The 12857-nt window shown below is 39.4% G+C and overlaps 1 protein-coding gene across 7 annotated transcripts in view; it reads right to left on the bottom strand.

Annotated features, from left to right (window-relative positions):
* The window catches only part of HDAC4 (histone deacetylase 4), a 1180658-nt gene that overhangs the window by 111939 nt on the left and 1055862 nt on the right, over positions 1–12857 (bottom strand). For all 7 annotated transcript variants that reach the window (XM_068226410.1, XM_068226411.1, XM_067142123.2 and 4 more), the window contains 4 exons: positions 10170–10273; positions 5796–5930; positions 3174–3309; positions 1246–1583 (listed from right to left, as the gene is read on the bottom strand). In XM_068226410.1, coding sequence (XP_068082511.1) covers positions 1246–1583; positions 3174–3309; positions 5796–5930; positions 10170–10273 — 713 coding nt within the window. The remainder of the gene's footprint in view (positions 1–1245; positions 1584–3173; positions 3310–5795; positions 5931–10169; positions 10274–12857) is intronic.

The raw sequence follows: 12857 nt of genomic DNA, 5'->3' as shown, positions 1-12857 counted from the left end.
GGTTTGTTTCACGCCACTTGGGAATATAGAGGTTGCTTCCCATAGGGAACCTGAGAAACCAAACTACAGCATATTAACATCTGTAATAAATTAAAGCTTGCAAATAACGGCTACATTAATGCTACTAGGAACTTGGAGCAAGAACGTCTAACTTGTTTGCAAGATCTAGGCATGGAAATTAATGATCAAGTTATGTCCAAGAGTAGCCATCTTCCCAATATAAGGAAGGTCCGACAGATACTATGATTTAACTCAAGAAATTTCATTATTCCGTATTGAACTAAGATACTATGAGACAGAGAAGTTCAGTCACGGACGAGGCTGCCGCACAAAGGAATGGGCGTTGGGCTCTTCCAGGAATACATGCCAGGGAACAAATAGATAACGAATCACCAAGGCTTCTCCTATGCAGAATGGAGAGAGGTCATCAAGATGACAGCGAATGTGTGTGCCATTCCACCGTGCTGGGAAGATCCCAGAACAACACCTTCTGTCGTCATTGCCATAGAGAACACGAAACTCTTGCCCATGTCCTGGGTGCCTGTCCTCATGGAGAGGTTTTGAGAAATTCTGGCCAGCATTCAATACATGATCGGGAACTCGCTGAGATCCCGGTTTCACAGTGCAAAAAGAGGTTTCCAGCTTAGCTACCGATGGGAGTAATAAACGTATAGACATGATAGCCTTTCAACCAGCTAGCAAGCAAGGACAGATCTTAGATCCCACATTTACGCTTCAAGTCGCACATTAGCCAGGCAGAAGAGGTGGACGCCGAGAAGAAGTTGATTTACAGCCAACCGGAAACTATTATAAACGCAAATATTACCTAGACAACATCTCCGTCCATGGACTCATGATTGGAGCTCGAGGCACAATTCCTAAATTTCTTGTACAACTATGGGATTCTCTCCGTCTCAACCAGACACGACTTCACAACATCGCTATTACCGCAATATGAAGTTGAATAACCATACTCTGCAATCATCTATATAGCATTTGACGAACATACATAATGCCATTTATTTCTGAGCCTTATGATTTCTACCAGGCACACTAGCAAATTCACCAAAGACTTGGAAGACATAATATTGTGCAATCAATATACTTTGTCCTTCTGGAAGCCTCCTCATGGGGGAAGTTGTATTAATAATTAATAACCAAGAAAACAAGGCACACTCACATTTCTATTTTCAAAGAATCTTAAAATCACACAAAAGTAGTAAAACCGAGCGATAAGCAACAAACCTGCTTGAGGAAATTGTGAGCTTGTTGTTGCTGTTCGTATGTATGTCTTTCCTGCATATATTCTTCATGAGTTGGAGCCAGGCCAAATCCGCTGCTAACATTACCACCGCCACTGCCCGTCAACATGGGATGTCCCAAAGGAAGTGGCGCTGACTGAGTGCGCCCCAAAGGACGATGACCCTGTTTATTCAGCCGAGCATGAGCTACCTGAGTGTCAGTGATGGGTGCACCTTGATACATGCTTGGCAATATATTTCCTGGACGGGCCTGTTCAAGCGACTGCATCTGCTTGTGGATATAACCAGGGGAGTTAGGGTTGCTGTACTCTCCATCAATCACTGTAACATGGTGTGAATTTCTTGTATTAATATTTTTTTAATTAATGAAGGTAATAAAGTTCTACTATGGATATCAACAACTATTCAAATGACATCAGAGATATAAACAAGATCACCATTAACAACAGGTAGGATCCAGAAGTTCAGGAACTTGGTGTATAGTTTTTTATCACAATTATCATTTTACAATACTCGTGCACGGTGAAGTTTCCGGAAGCACTGCAGGAAGCCATATTTCACAACCTTCTGCAATCCTGCTTTTTCCTAATTTTTTGCTGCAAAAGGATGTTCCTAGAGATGTTTCCCCTGCTAGCTCTGAACATGGGAGACAGGTGGGTTTGATTGCCCGTCAGCCATCCTTGAAATGGTTTTCCGTGGTTTCCCATTTCAACTCCAGGCAAAGACCAGGATAGTACCATTCTCAAAACCACAGCTGCTTCCTTCCAATTTCTAACCCACACAATTACACCTACACCGTCCGGTTCCATGACTAAATGGTTAGCGTGCTGGCCTTTGGTCACAGGGGTCCCGGGTTTGATTCCCGGGAGGGTCGGGAATTTTAACCATAATTGATTAATTCTGCAGGCACTGGGACTGGGTGTATGTGTCGTCTTCATCATAATTTCATCCTCATCACAACACGCAGGTCGCTTACGGATGTCAACTCAAAAGACCTGCACCTGGCGAGCCGAACTTGTCCTCGGACACTCCCGGCACTAAAAGCCATACGCCATTTCATTTTACACCTACACCCAGATAATACCTTCACACAGCGGTTCTTGTAGCTCAACCCCATTGAGGTACTGGCAAAAGTCAGCTGTAGAACTGGTGAGTCAAAATATCCTTGGACACTCCTGGTACTAGAAGTCAAACACTAAAAACAAATGTTAATATTGTGGTCATAGCCACAGAACCCCCAATTTTAAACAGAATCCAAAGCATAGGGCTGTGACATTTCATTTCAAAAGTACATGGCCATTTTGGTGAGAAGTCAAAGACTGTGTTACCTTGGCTATCACACCTCACACTAAGACCAGTAAGGACCAGTCAGCAGGTATGTTCTCATGGAGAAAGTAGCATTGTCCACTGAATCATGTTTACGGCTGCTTACGGCAGATGAACTTCTGCAAATGACTTAAGATATTCAGTTAGCACTTCACGTTTCCTCTTTTACCCTCGGGGACGAATTCTCAATGGACTATTTCCTGAATGTAACAAAACCTCTAACATAACTTCCCTTTTGCTGCAATCCTACCACATTTTCTCACCATTGTTGACTTGCCATATACTGCTGTTAGGACTGTGGAAGTCTCTGAAGTTGTTATTTTCTGAAAGGTTGACAAAATTTAATGTTTACATGCTGCTTTTGAAAATTACAATCTTTACTTTGCAGCACATGCACAACTATCAATAAAACAACGTAAGTGCATGTGCTACTGTTTTGCTGTTCACGAGTGAAACAATTCTGATTAGGAAGGGAAGGGATCTTAAGATGCATTACTTTAATGACATGTTCAAGGTTTATTGGGTCCTCACAGTCCTCAAACTTTTGTATCCTATTTTGTACATGCATACTCTACTATTTCTTACCTGGTAGTGAAGGATAGAATGGAAGAGTACCAGGTAGCATCTGGCCAGTTAGAGGCATCCCAAGGCGTGCAGTAAAAGCTGCTCGCACATCTGCCTCTGATACCGATGCCAGCTTGACTCCTTCTGACTGAGATGACTAAGAAATGTGCAAAACAACACAATGTTAAATCAGACAGATACAAAGGAAGGCAAATATTTTCTTGCATAAGTGAACTGTAACCACATAGTGAAAGAAAGGCAAAAATATTGATTAACATCCAAATAGGAAAGCTAATTAAGAAAAAAGTTTATACGGTGGAATAGGTGGAAGGCATCAATTTACCATGTAAGAAAGAGATTAAAACACACACACAACACAGGAATACAAAGCATATGATGCTTAAGTCCATTACATAGCAATGATACGAATGAATAATGAATGCCAACAAATTCACTACAGTTTCTATGATAAACCAATTGCCTCAGAGTGCTTCAACCTATTATATTCAGCCATCTTCAGCAACTGATAATTAGTAGAAAGAGCTCCTATGGGGTAATTTTTTTGGAATAAAAACTGTAGTGGACAAAAATTATGTCTCTTTGCTTTAATGTTTGCATTAGTGACCAATTATTTATGTTAAAAGGTCTAATAAAATATACTGTAATTTTAATCACTATCTATTTCATCATCATCCAACCATACTCCACCTGATTTGTCTTTGGCAACTGCACGTATGGAAGAAATCGCCTTTGGTCTGTGGCAGAGACAGTTTAAAAGAGATTTTTATTACATTAAAAATGTGCTAGTGGCTTTACGTCACACCGACACATATAGGTCTTATGGGGATGATGGGATAGGAAAGGCCAAGGAGTTGGAAGGAAGCGGTCGTGGCCTTAATTAAGGTACAGCCCCAGCATTTGCCTGGTGTGAAAATGGGAAACCACAGAAAACAATCTTCAGGGCTGCCGACAGTGGGATTCGAACCCACTATCTCCCGGATGTAAGCTCACAGCCGCGCACCTCTAACCACACAGCCAATTCGCTCGGTTTAAAAATGTGCAGTGTTATATTTCAATTTATTCAAATCTATATATGTAAAATCAATATTCTGTCTATCATTCACAGCAATATTGCGAAAACAACGTTTCAGCAGCTGAAATTGACACCAAACATTAAAAATACAATAAACCTCTCAGGTCCATGATTTTTGTACCTCTGAAAGAAAAATATGTTGCTTTCTGAGAAATGATAGTGCCATGCTCACCATGTTGACGTGTACTGTTGGCATGAGGTCAAACTATGTCTATCTGTAGGAGATTTTACATGGGAGGTATGTGACTTTCTCTCTGGTGCTCGTGGAACTTCATTCAAGTAGCGAAGACAGATCGCGACACGTACTGCAATGCATTGGCTCGCTCAAGCCGAGTTTTGTGCCCGTTACCATACCAACAATACCATCAGTGCCAGCCAACGACAATAGAACAAGGAGGAACACATTGCCTACGTGCTGCCAGAGTTAAAGCAAATGGATTCGCGTGGCCGCCATATTGTTTGAGCCAAACCATTTTATACCAGTTACTGTTTATTACTGATCAATTTATGACTTTAAAGCAAATACAAGAATTCTGCATGATGATACGAGTTTGTTGAAATTTTGAAAGGAGTTGCAACAAAAAGGAAAGGCATACACTTAAGAAAGAAATTTACATATACATGATAGGAAACCGAAAATGACAATCGAATTAACTGCAGATGTTTTGAACCACATCAGACAGGCTTCAAACGTTAGTGCCACTGTTCCCGACCCCTGTTCAGTCAGTATTAAAATGTTCTACCATCTAGCCAAAATTAAGCTTTTTAAATTTAAAAAAAGAATGTAAATTTCTGTAGATTCCAACTACAGTAAATTGGTTCTAAAATTCAACAGTGGAGGACTAGGCAAAAATGGTATTACAGATGTTTCACAAAACCATTTTTCAAAAAATATTGTACAATAAGAAAAAGCTAGGTAAACAACTAACTTATGGGGAATCTGCCACCTGGGTGACAGCCCTAAATGTAAATCACTGCTAACTGACTGACTGATATTTGTTTGGGTTTTTCTTACATCACAATGAGAAAACAATTTCTTTTTCCGAAACTAGAATATCAAATTAATGTCATTAAACAAGTGTCTCACAGTCCTAGAAATTTTGAAGAAAGTGATGTTTAAAATGACACTGTTTATATATTTCTGTGCAATATACCCCTGCCAGGAATACTTTGAAGCCACTAGTACGTATTTGATTAGAATGGCTACTAAGATATGGCCTTCAGATAGAGCAATTTTTTTCTTTTTCAATTTGCTTTACATCGCACTGACGCAGATAGGTCTTATGGCGACAATGGGATAGGAAAGGCCCAGGAGTGGGAAGGAAGCTGCCATGGCCTTAATTAAGGTACAGCCCCCAGCATTTGCCTGGTTTGAAAATGGGAAACCATGGAAAACCATCTTCAGGGCTGCCAACAGTGGGGTTCGAACCCACTATCTCCCAGATGCAAGCTCACAGCTGCGTGCCCCTAACCGCATGGCCAACTCACCCGGTAAGCAATTTCCTAAGATTTGAAAGTGGCAATAAAAAAGGGTATACAAAGAAACTTACAGCAGAGCTGGAATGTACTGGAGGGCGTCCCAACGAGATATTAGGCATGGAAGGACTACTGTACAGGGAAAGGTCGCTCATGCTCCCCTGTTGACTGCTGCTGGCCAGAGGACCATACGAAGATACTTCACTCTCCTGCAACAAAGAAAGGAACCGTACTACAGCCTTACAAAAACGTGAAAATTCATGCAGTTCTAAATAATGAAACAATGGATAAACATTTGAAATTCTACTTGTGATCATAAGTGATGTTAACATATAGTTCTAAGCCAAATCTGAATGGGACAATGAGATTATCTATTAGAAAATTTCAGGTGCATCGTAGCCACTTCAGTGACGAGCGAGAGATAAAGTCGCTAAGCTATTACATTTCAATGAAAAAAACCATACAGAATGTAATGTTCTATTAGTTGGAAAGAAGATATTTTAAATTTAATTTAGTACATACTAATGGTCTACAAGAACACTGTTGCTAAATAAATGATGCGTTCTTACCTACCAACACATACCCTCATGTACGTCATACATAGAAAGACAGGAACCATGAAAGAACACCAAACCAAATCAAACCAAACCTCATGGCTCAACAGCCCCAAAGGGCCATGGCCTACCAAGCAACCGCTGTTCAGCCCGAAGGCCTGCAGATTATGAGATGTCAAGTGGTCAGCACGATGAATTATTTTGGCCGTTATTCTTGGCTTTCTAGACCGGGGCCGCTGTCTCACCGTCACATAGCTCCTCGATTGTAATCACGTAGGCCAAATGGACCTCGAACCAGCCTTCAGATCTAGGTAAAAATCCCTGACCTGGCCAGGAATCGAACCCGGGGCCTCCGGATAAGAGGCAGGCACACTAGCCCTACATTGTGGGGCCAGCGGAAAGGAACACGCAACAGGAAAAACAATGACAGGTTAGTGTGGGAAGAGGGAGAAACAGAAAGAAAACACAAGAGGACAAGGACTATCTCCACATCTACAGACAGACTGGTTCTCTCCTCATCAATCCCACTTCTTCCACATCCCTTTCTTCTCAGCACCTGATGAACTTGTTTCTGCTTCCCAGCTTCATCAGGTGTGTGGGCTTCAACATTCATCGACAGATCTTCAGTCTCGATGTGGGAAGTGTAGGGTAAGATGAAAGCCGGATAATCAAAGGAAAATGGAAAAAACAAAAAGATAAATGCAGATGGTAAAAGAAGAGGAAAACAGGCCAAACACTAACATGTGGAAAGGAACCCGACAGGCATGGAAACGGACAAAAACAATATCTGTCAAGATGGTCCCTCAATGAGTGTTGACGCCCACCCCCCTGATGAAGCTGGGAAGCAGAAACAAGCTCGTTTGGAGGCTGAGAGGAAATTGATATGGAAGAACTGGGATTCATGAGGAGAGAGAGCCAATCTATCTGTAAACGCTAATGCATGAAGATGTGGAGGGTGTCCTTGTCTTTATGTGCTTTTTCCTTCTACTTCCCCCTCTTCGCACACTGATCTATCATTGTTTTCCCTGTTACGTGTTCCTTTCACTGTTCCTGAATTGCACTTGTTCGTTCCTTTCCATTACCTAACATATACACTCATGTATGTTTCAATTGTTCGGGAACTTTCACTGGTGAACTTTGTAACTAATGCCACTTGATCACACTGTTCTCAGTAGGTGAATATAGGCTTTTAGACAGAGATATTAATGTTATGCTGTGAAATTACAAGCTAGGAACAAGAAACTTATTCAATTCTTACTGTCCTGCTGTACAGTAATTGGGTACACCAGAATTGTACACACCATTTGGGTTTGTGCGATGTCAACAAATACAAAACTGAAGATGCATTTTCGTTCTCATACCCAGCTTTTTGTTTCCATTTTTAGATCCTGGCTATACTTGTATTCTCCGTGAAGAAATGTAACTTCACTCCGTTTCCAGAAGCATGACAAGAGAACAACATCCAACCGTCTTCACAAAAAAAAATTTAAGTATTTCCTCCAGCCAACCAATATTGTATTAAATATGGTTGGACCCACAGATACAACTAAATTCGTCCAAGTTTCAATCTATGTACATTTTTAACACAGATTTCCGTTGTATTTGTTGAGTGTATTTTAATACTGAAGCTATGTACATTTTAATCATAGACTTCCATTGCATTTGTTGATTGTATTTTATCTCAATTTTTTTTAATAACTGTTTTTATTAGATGTCTTTCTTCTTTATGTTATTTCAGCTCATGATGACCTCTAGGCTAGGTCGAAACATGTCCTATAAAGCTTTTTAAACAACTATGTAGCTTTTTAAACAGACCATTTATTAAATGGCAAACATGTATTGAACAGATGGACTTTACACAATTAAATTGGATGGTGTTATGCATCACTTGACCAAGCGCCAAAAGTAGATTTTGAGATATTGACACAAACGCAAAATCCTTTGTATTAATTCATATTTACCCTTAAATGTGAGGGATTATATACCACAATGAAGATAGAAACATAAATTTTCTTCTCAATGTATCAAATTTAGGGATATTTGAAGTGTATTGTCATAATCTGAGATAATGGCGCTTGGTCACTTGATGCTTTATTGCGGTTACATTAATTTTTGTTTTACATCACATGACCAACAAATAAAATTGTCATTTAGTGATCGATTTGACTTTTAAAAATTCAGTGCAGTGTAAAATATGATACTTGTTAACTAATTTTATTGCTTATTTAAGTACAGGATAACAGCATAGAACATGACATAGAAAAAACATTAATTTTAGAATATAGTATAGAAATTACACTCATAGATCATAGTATTCGGGGCTGCCTGGCCAAGGCGGTAAAGGCGTGCTCGGTTCGCCCGGAAGGACGTGGGTTCGAATCCCCGTCAGGAAGTCGTAAAATTTAAGATACAAGATTTCCACTTCCGAAGATGCATATGGCCCTGAGGTTCACTCAGTCTACACCAAAAATGAGTACCAGGTAAATTCCTGGGGGCAAAGGCAGCCGGGCGTAGAGCTGACCACTCTACCCCATCACGTGCCGAGGTTAACAATGGTGGAAGCCTTTACCTTCCACTCCTCCAAGGGCCTTCATGGCCTCTACGGAGGTGACTTTGCTTTGCTTTGCTTTGCTTTTAGATCATAGTATTAAGAGATCATAAACACACAGTTTCTCCAAGTGTAATATAATGCAGAACTTTAAGAATTTTTGAGTTCAAAATCCACATTTCCACAATCAAACCCATCTATATCATCGTCTATTTCAGAATCACTAAACAAGTCCTTATAGAAAGGCTTCATGGGAATTCATGGGAATTAGCTTCATGAGGGAGTGCAGGTTGTTCAGCTTTGCTTCTGAAACTGGTTTTCCATTGGGCCATAACGGAGAGAGCAGACCATGTAAAACTGATCCTTTTTCATTCTGACGGCGGTGACCAACTCTAGATTTCTTAATGTTCACTTAAACAGTGCATTCTGCATCAAAATGTTTTAAAGAAAATGCTAAAATGTTTATCTTTTTTCAAATCTATTTCCCTCACATGCAGCCAGTTTCGCTAACAAGAGGCTCAGACCGAGATATATGGGGATATTGGTCCATTGCTATGTTCTTAGGCTTAAACACGTATTACCACAATGAGGGATCTTGGTAAATAAAGAAAGAGTAGGTTACCTACAATGATGACACGTTGCAGAGAAACAATGCTGTGTAATACGGAAAAAAACCTGCCGGGTAATCTGCTATGCGGGAATCTACATTTAGCATCACACGACCAAGCGACTGCACTCTTGTCGTGTGGTCATGTGATGCGTAATTCGGACTCAGAAATGGTGGTTGGTCACTTGATGCAAAACTTCAATTTAATGATTGAGAGGTTGGCGTTTGGTCAAAACTCATTTCCCGCGAAATCATATTGAGAATAAAAGTCCGAACAATAATCTATGTAAAGTTTACACCTTTAGCTACCAGATGGTGCAATAATCTAAAAAAATCAATTTTGGCGCTTGGTCAGTTGATGCAAAACACCATCCAATTCTTGTAGAATTTCATCTTAGATATTTAAAGTCAATACAAAACCAGAATGAAGTTCATTACTTGTAATCATTTTGTTATGTCAATGTTATTTTATAGACCATCGGAGGTTGAAAAAACAGCCTTCATAAACTAAATGTGCTTATCCTATTATGTGTTCCTGTTCAAATTCCAATTTTCCTATATATATGACTTGATCTGCCACATGTTTATTCTTTCCATTACTTTAATGGAACATACATGACATTTGGAGACACCAAGATAAGATTAAAAAAATAAGGATATGAAATATTTCACACCTGATGAAAGAATTTGTGGAAAATGAGCAATTAACAAAATGGAGTCGTATCATAATACAACTCACCTCCTGAATGGGGGTATTACGGCCAGCCGTGGGTGATGCTTGGGCAGTGGCAACATTGGGCGGTGAGTTAGGTCCAGAGTCAGGATTACTGCTGGATGGATCAACTGCAAAAGGGTGTAGGAAGAACCATCATTTTACAATTCACAGAAAACACTAGAATCAATACAATAAGTATACACATATTTCATCATGCAAATTTCACATTACAGAGCATTTTGTCACCCCAACAGTTTTAACATTACACTGACATGCACAGTTAGTCCAGATCAAAGTCAAAGCAACACTAGTTACAGTATTAGAATCACAAACTATGACATAGTATTGTACATCACCAAATTAAAAACCAATGGAGTTGCTTCAAATATGCCTCTCATAAAAACATGCTACCAGAGGTGAATATTCATAGAAACTACAAAGTAACTACATGATTTATCTTGCACATATCCACATAATAAGATGTTTTCATTAACAATTTGCGGAGAAAAAAGTATTCATAAGCCACAAATTTGAATAAAAAACAACATTATTAGATTTTTTTCCTGTTGGGTATCAGTTTGTATTTCCAAAATTTAAAGAAATTTCTATACTTCACTATATGTATAATTAACTCTACACCTTGTCATCAAAGAAATGTTAGCTTCCTTCAAAAGGACAGTGTTACCGCGATCATCAGACACATCATAAAGGTACTGCAATAGAAAGCAATTAATGACTAGGGTAAGTTCTTGCTAGCAATGAAGTCTGTACTTTCATCAGTAGCAACTTAAACATTTGAAGAGAGTCTGCTTTGACCCAAGTTTGCATTTTCAAAATTATTAAGATTTGTATTTATGAAAGAGAGAAACAGCTTATTTAGAGCGTATAAAAATCAAGCGAAGCTGCTCCATGCGGGAGATGCAATTGTATACAGTGTACCGTTAAGTTACGAAGAATAACAATAAAGTATTTTTTACATGAATTTATCTCAAAACCTTATGCAGCATTTAGTATTGAAAATATTTCAATTGTGATAAATGTAGAGAATGATGATTTTGGCTGAATTCACCAGTACATCTCTCCAAATGGGTACTAGTTCTCACTCACCAAGACAAAATATCTTTCAAAACTTCAAGAACAGTATCTGAAACTGTTTCTCTTGGTCCAAACGGAAGACTGAATACCTCGAACTTCTGAGATCTATACTCAAAGGAGAATTTGGTGGTGTAATATTCTGCACACTGTCCATATAGGGCTCATTTCTGTCTTTGCACTAAGACTAGTCCAGATCATCGTTTTCAAACTGGATGGTCCGGTCAACAATAATGGCTAGGGAACCATAGGTGTTAAATGCCATGATGTCGCTGAACTGACAGGACCCATCACTATCGACAGCAAACACCTGTTCATAGTAGTCAAAACCTTTCTTGACTAACAGGTCTTTTAGCTTATGTTTAATTTTATGATGTAATGAGTTTATTAAAAAAATGTGAGCTTTAGCCCTGTCTACTGAGCAACCGCTGATAAGCTTGAAGGCCTGCAGAATATGAGGTTACACATAGTCAGTGTGATGTGTCCTCTCAGCCGTTACTCTTCATTTTCTAGATTATGACTGCTATCTCACTGTCAGATAGCCCCTCAACTGTTCTCACATAGGCTGAGTGAACCTAGCTTTAAGCAGGCTTGCTACCCCTAGACCTGGGGCCAGCTTGTGAGTTTATTAGTAACCCATTATAAAGGCAGCTGTCGGTTACATGAGAAGGGGTCTCTGACCCTCTACCACATCTGTGACAGAGGGTCGAATTGCTACTATCACCAGGTACCCCACACAGATTGGCATAATTTGGGTCTAGTTATCTGTTGCTGGCTACCCTGAGGAAGAGAGTCCTTGTCCCAGTGAAACAATGCTGTTGGTCTTTGGGAATACGTGGAACTTTGTAACATGTATACCTTATGGTTACTCACAACTCCACTGTCAAAAGAATTCCTCTGTAAATTCCTGGCACATCTTTTTGGATGTACTGGAAGTGGTTCCAAGTGACTGTGGGGAAAACCACATTTTGTCATTAAAGTTCACGAGACTGTCCATCAATGGGTCTGCTAAAGCTTTAAATCTCTGTGTGATAGAGAAATACTGAGGATATCTCCCATAAACAGTTCAAAATTGCCAGAACTCTAAGCCGATGTGAGTAAAATATTGACGTAGATGTATTTGCCAGATGTTCAGTTAGGTTTTTCACACTGTTCCTGATCATTAACATTATTGGTTATCATAAACAGAATTTCTGAAAGGGGAGCCATTTGTAGTGAGAATCTAAGCATTCCAAAGAGGTACTAACTGACAATTGAATTTATAATTTTGTTCAAGTAAACATGTAGGCCTAACAGTTATTTTTTTCTAATTTGGTATATCCCTGTTAAATATTATTTACTCAGATATATTGCATCCTAAATATCTGATTTTTCTCTCCAGGTCCTAAAGTCCTAATTATGTAAACATCCTCCCGATGGAGAGCTTCCCTTGAAATTCTGTTAATGTTGTATTTATCTGTGTTAACAGGAGCCCAATCTTACAAAAATGATCTTGACAAAGTTCAATTCCTCGAACAGCAGAGGGTAGGCCTGGACTTGTAATTTCTCAGTCATCAGTAAATCCAGTAAAGCATAATGCATAACATCCTTTGCTAATTTATAACCGAAAATATTGCTGAA

The sequence above is a fragment of the Anabrus simplex genome, chromosome 2 (genome assembly GCF_040414725.1).
Source record: "Anabrus simplex isolate iqAnaSimp1 chromosome 2, ASM4041472v1, whole genome shotgun sequence".
In the NCBI taxonomy this organism is placed as follows: Eukaryota; Metazoa; Arthropoda; class Insecta; order Orthoptera; family Tettigoniidae; genus Anabrus; species Anabrus simplex.
Note: the sequence above shows the minus strand (reverse complement) of the source record. Positions and strands in the feature narration are given on the sequence as shown.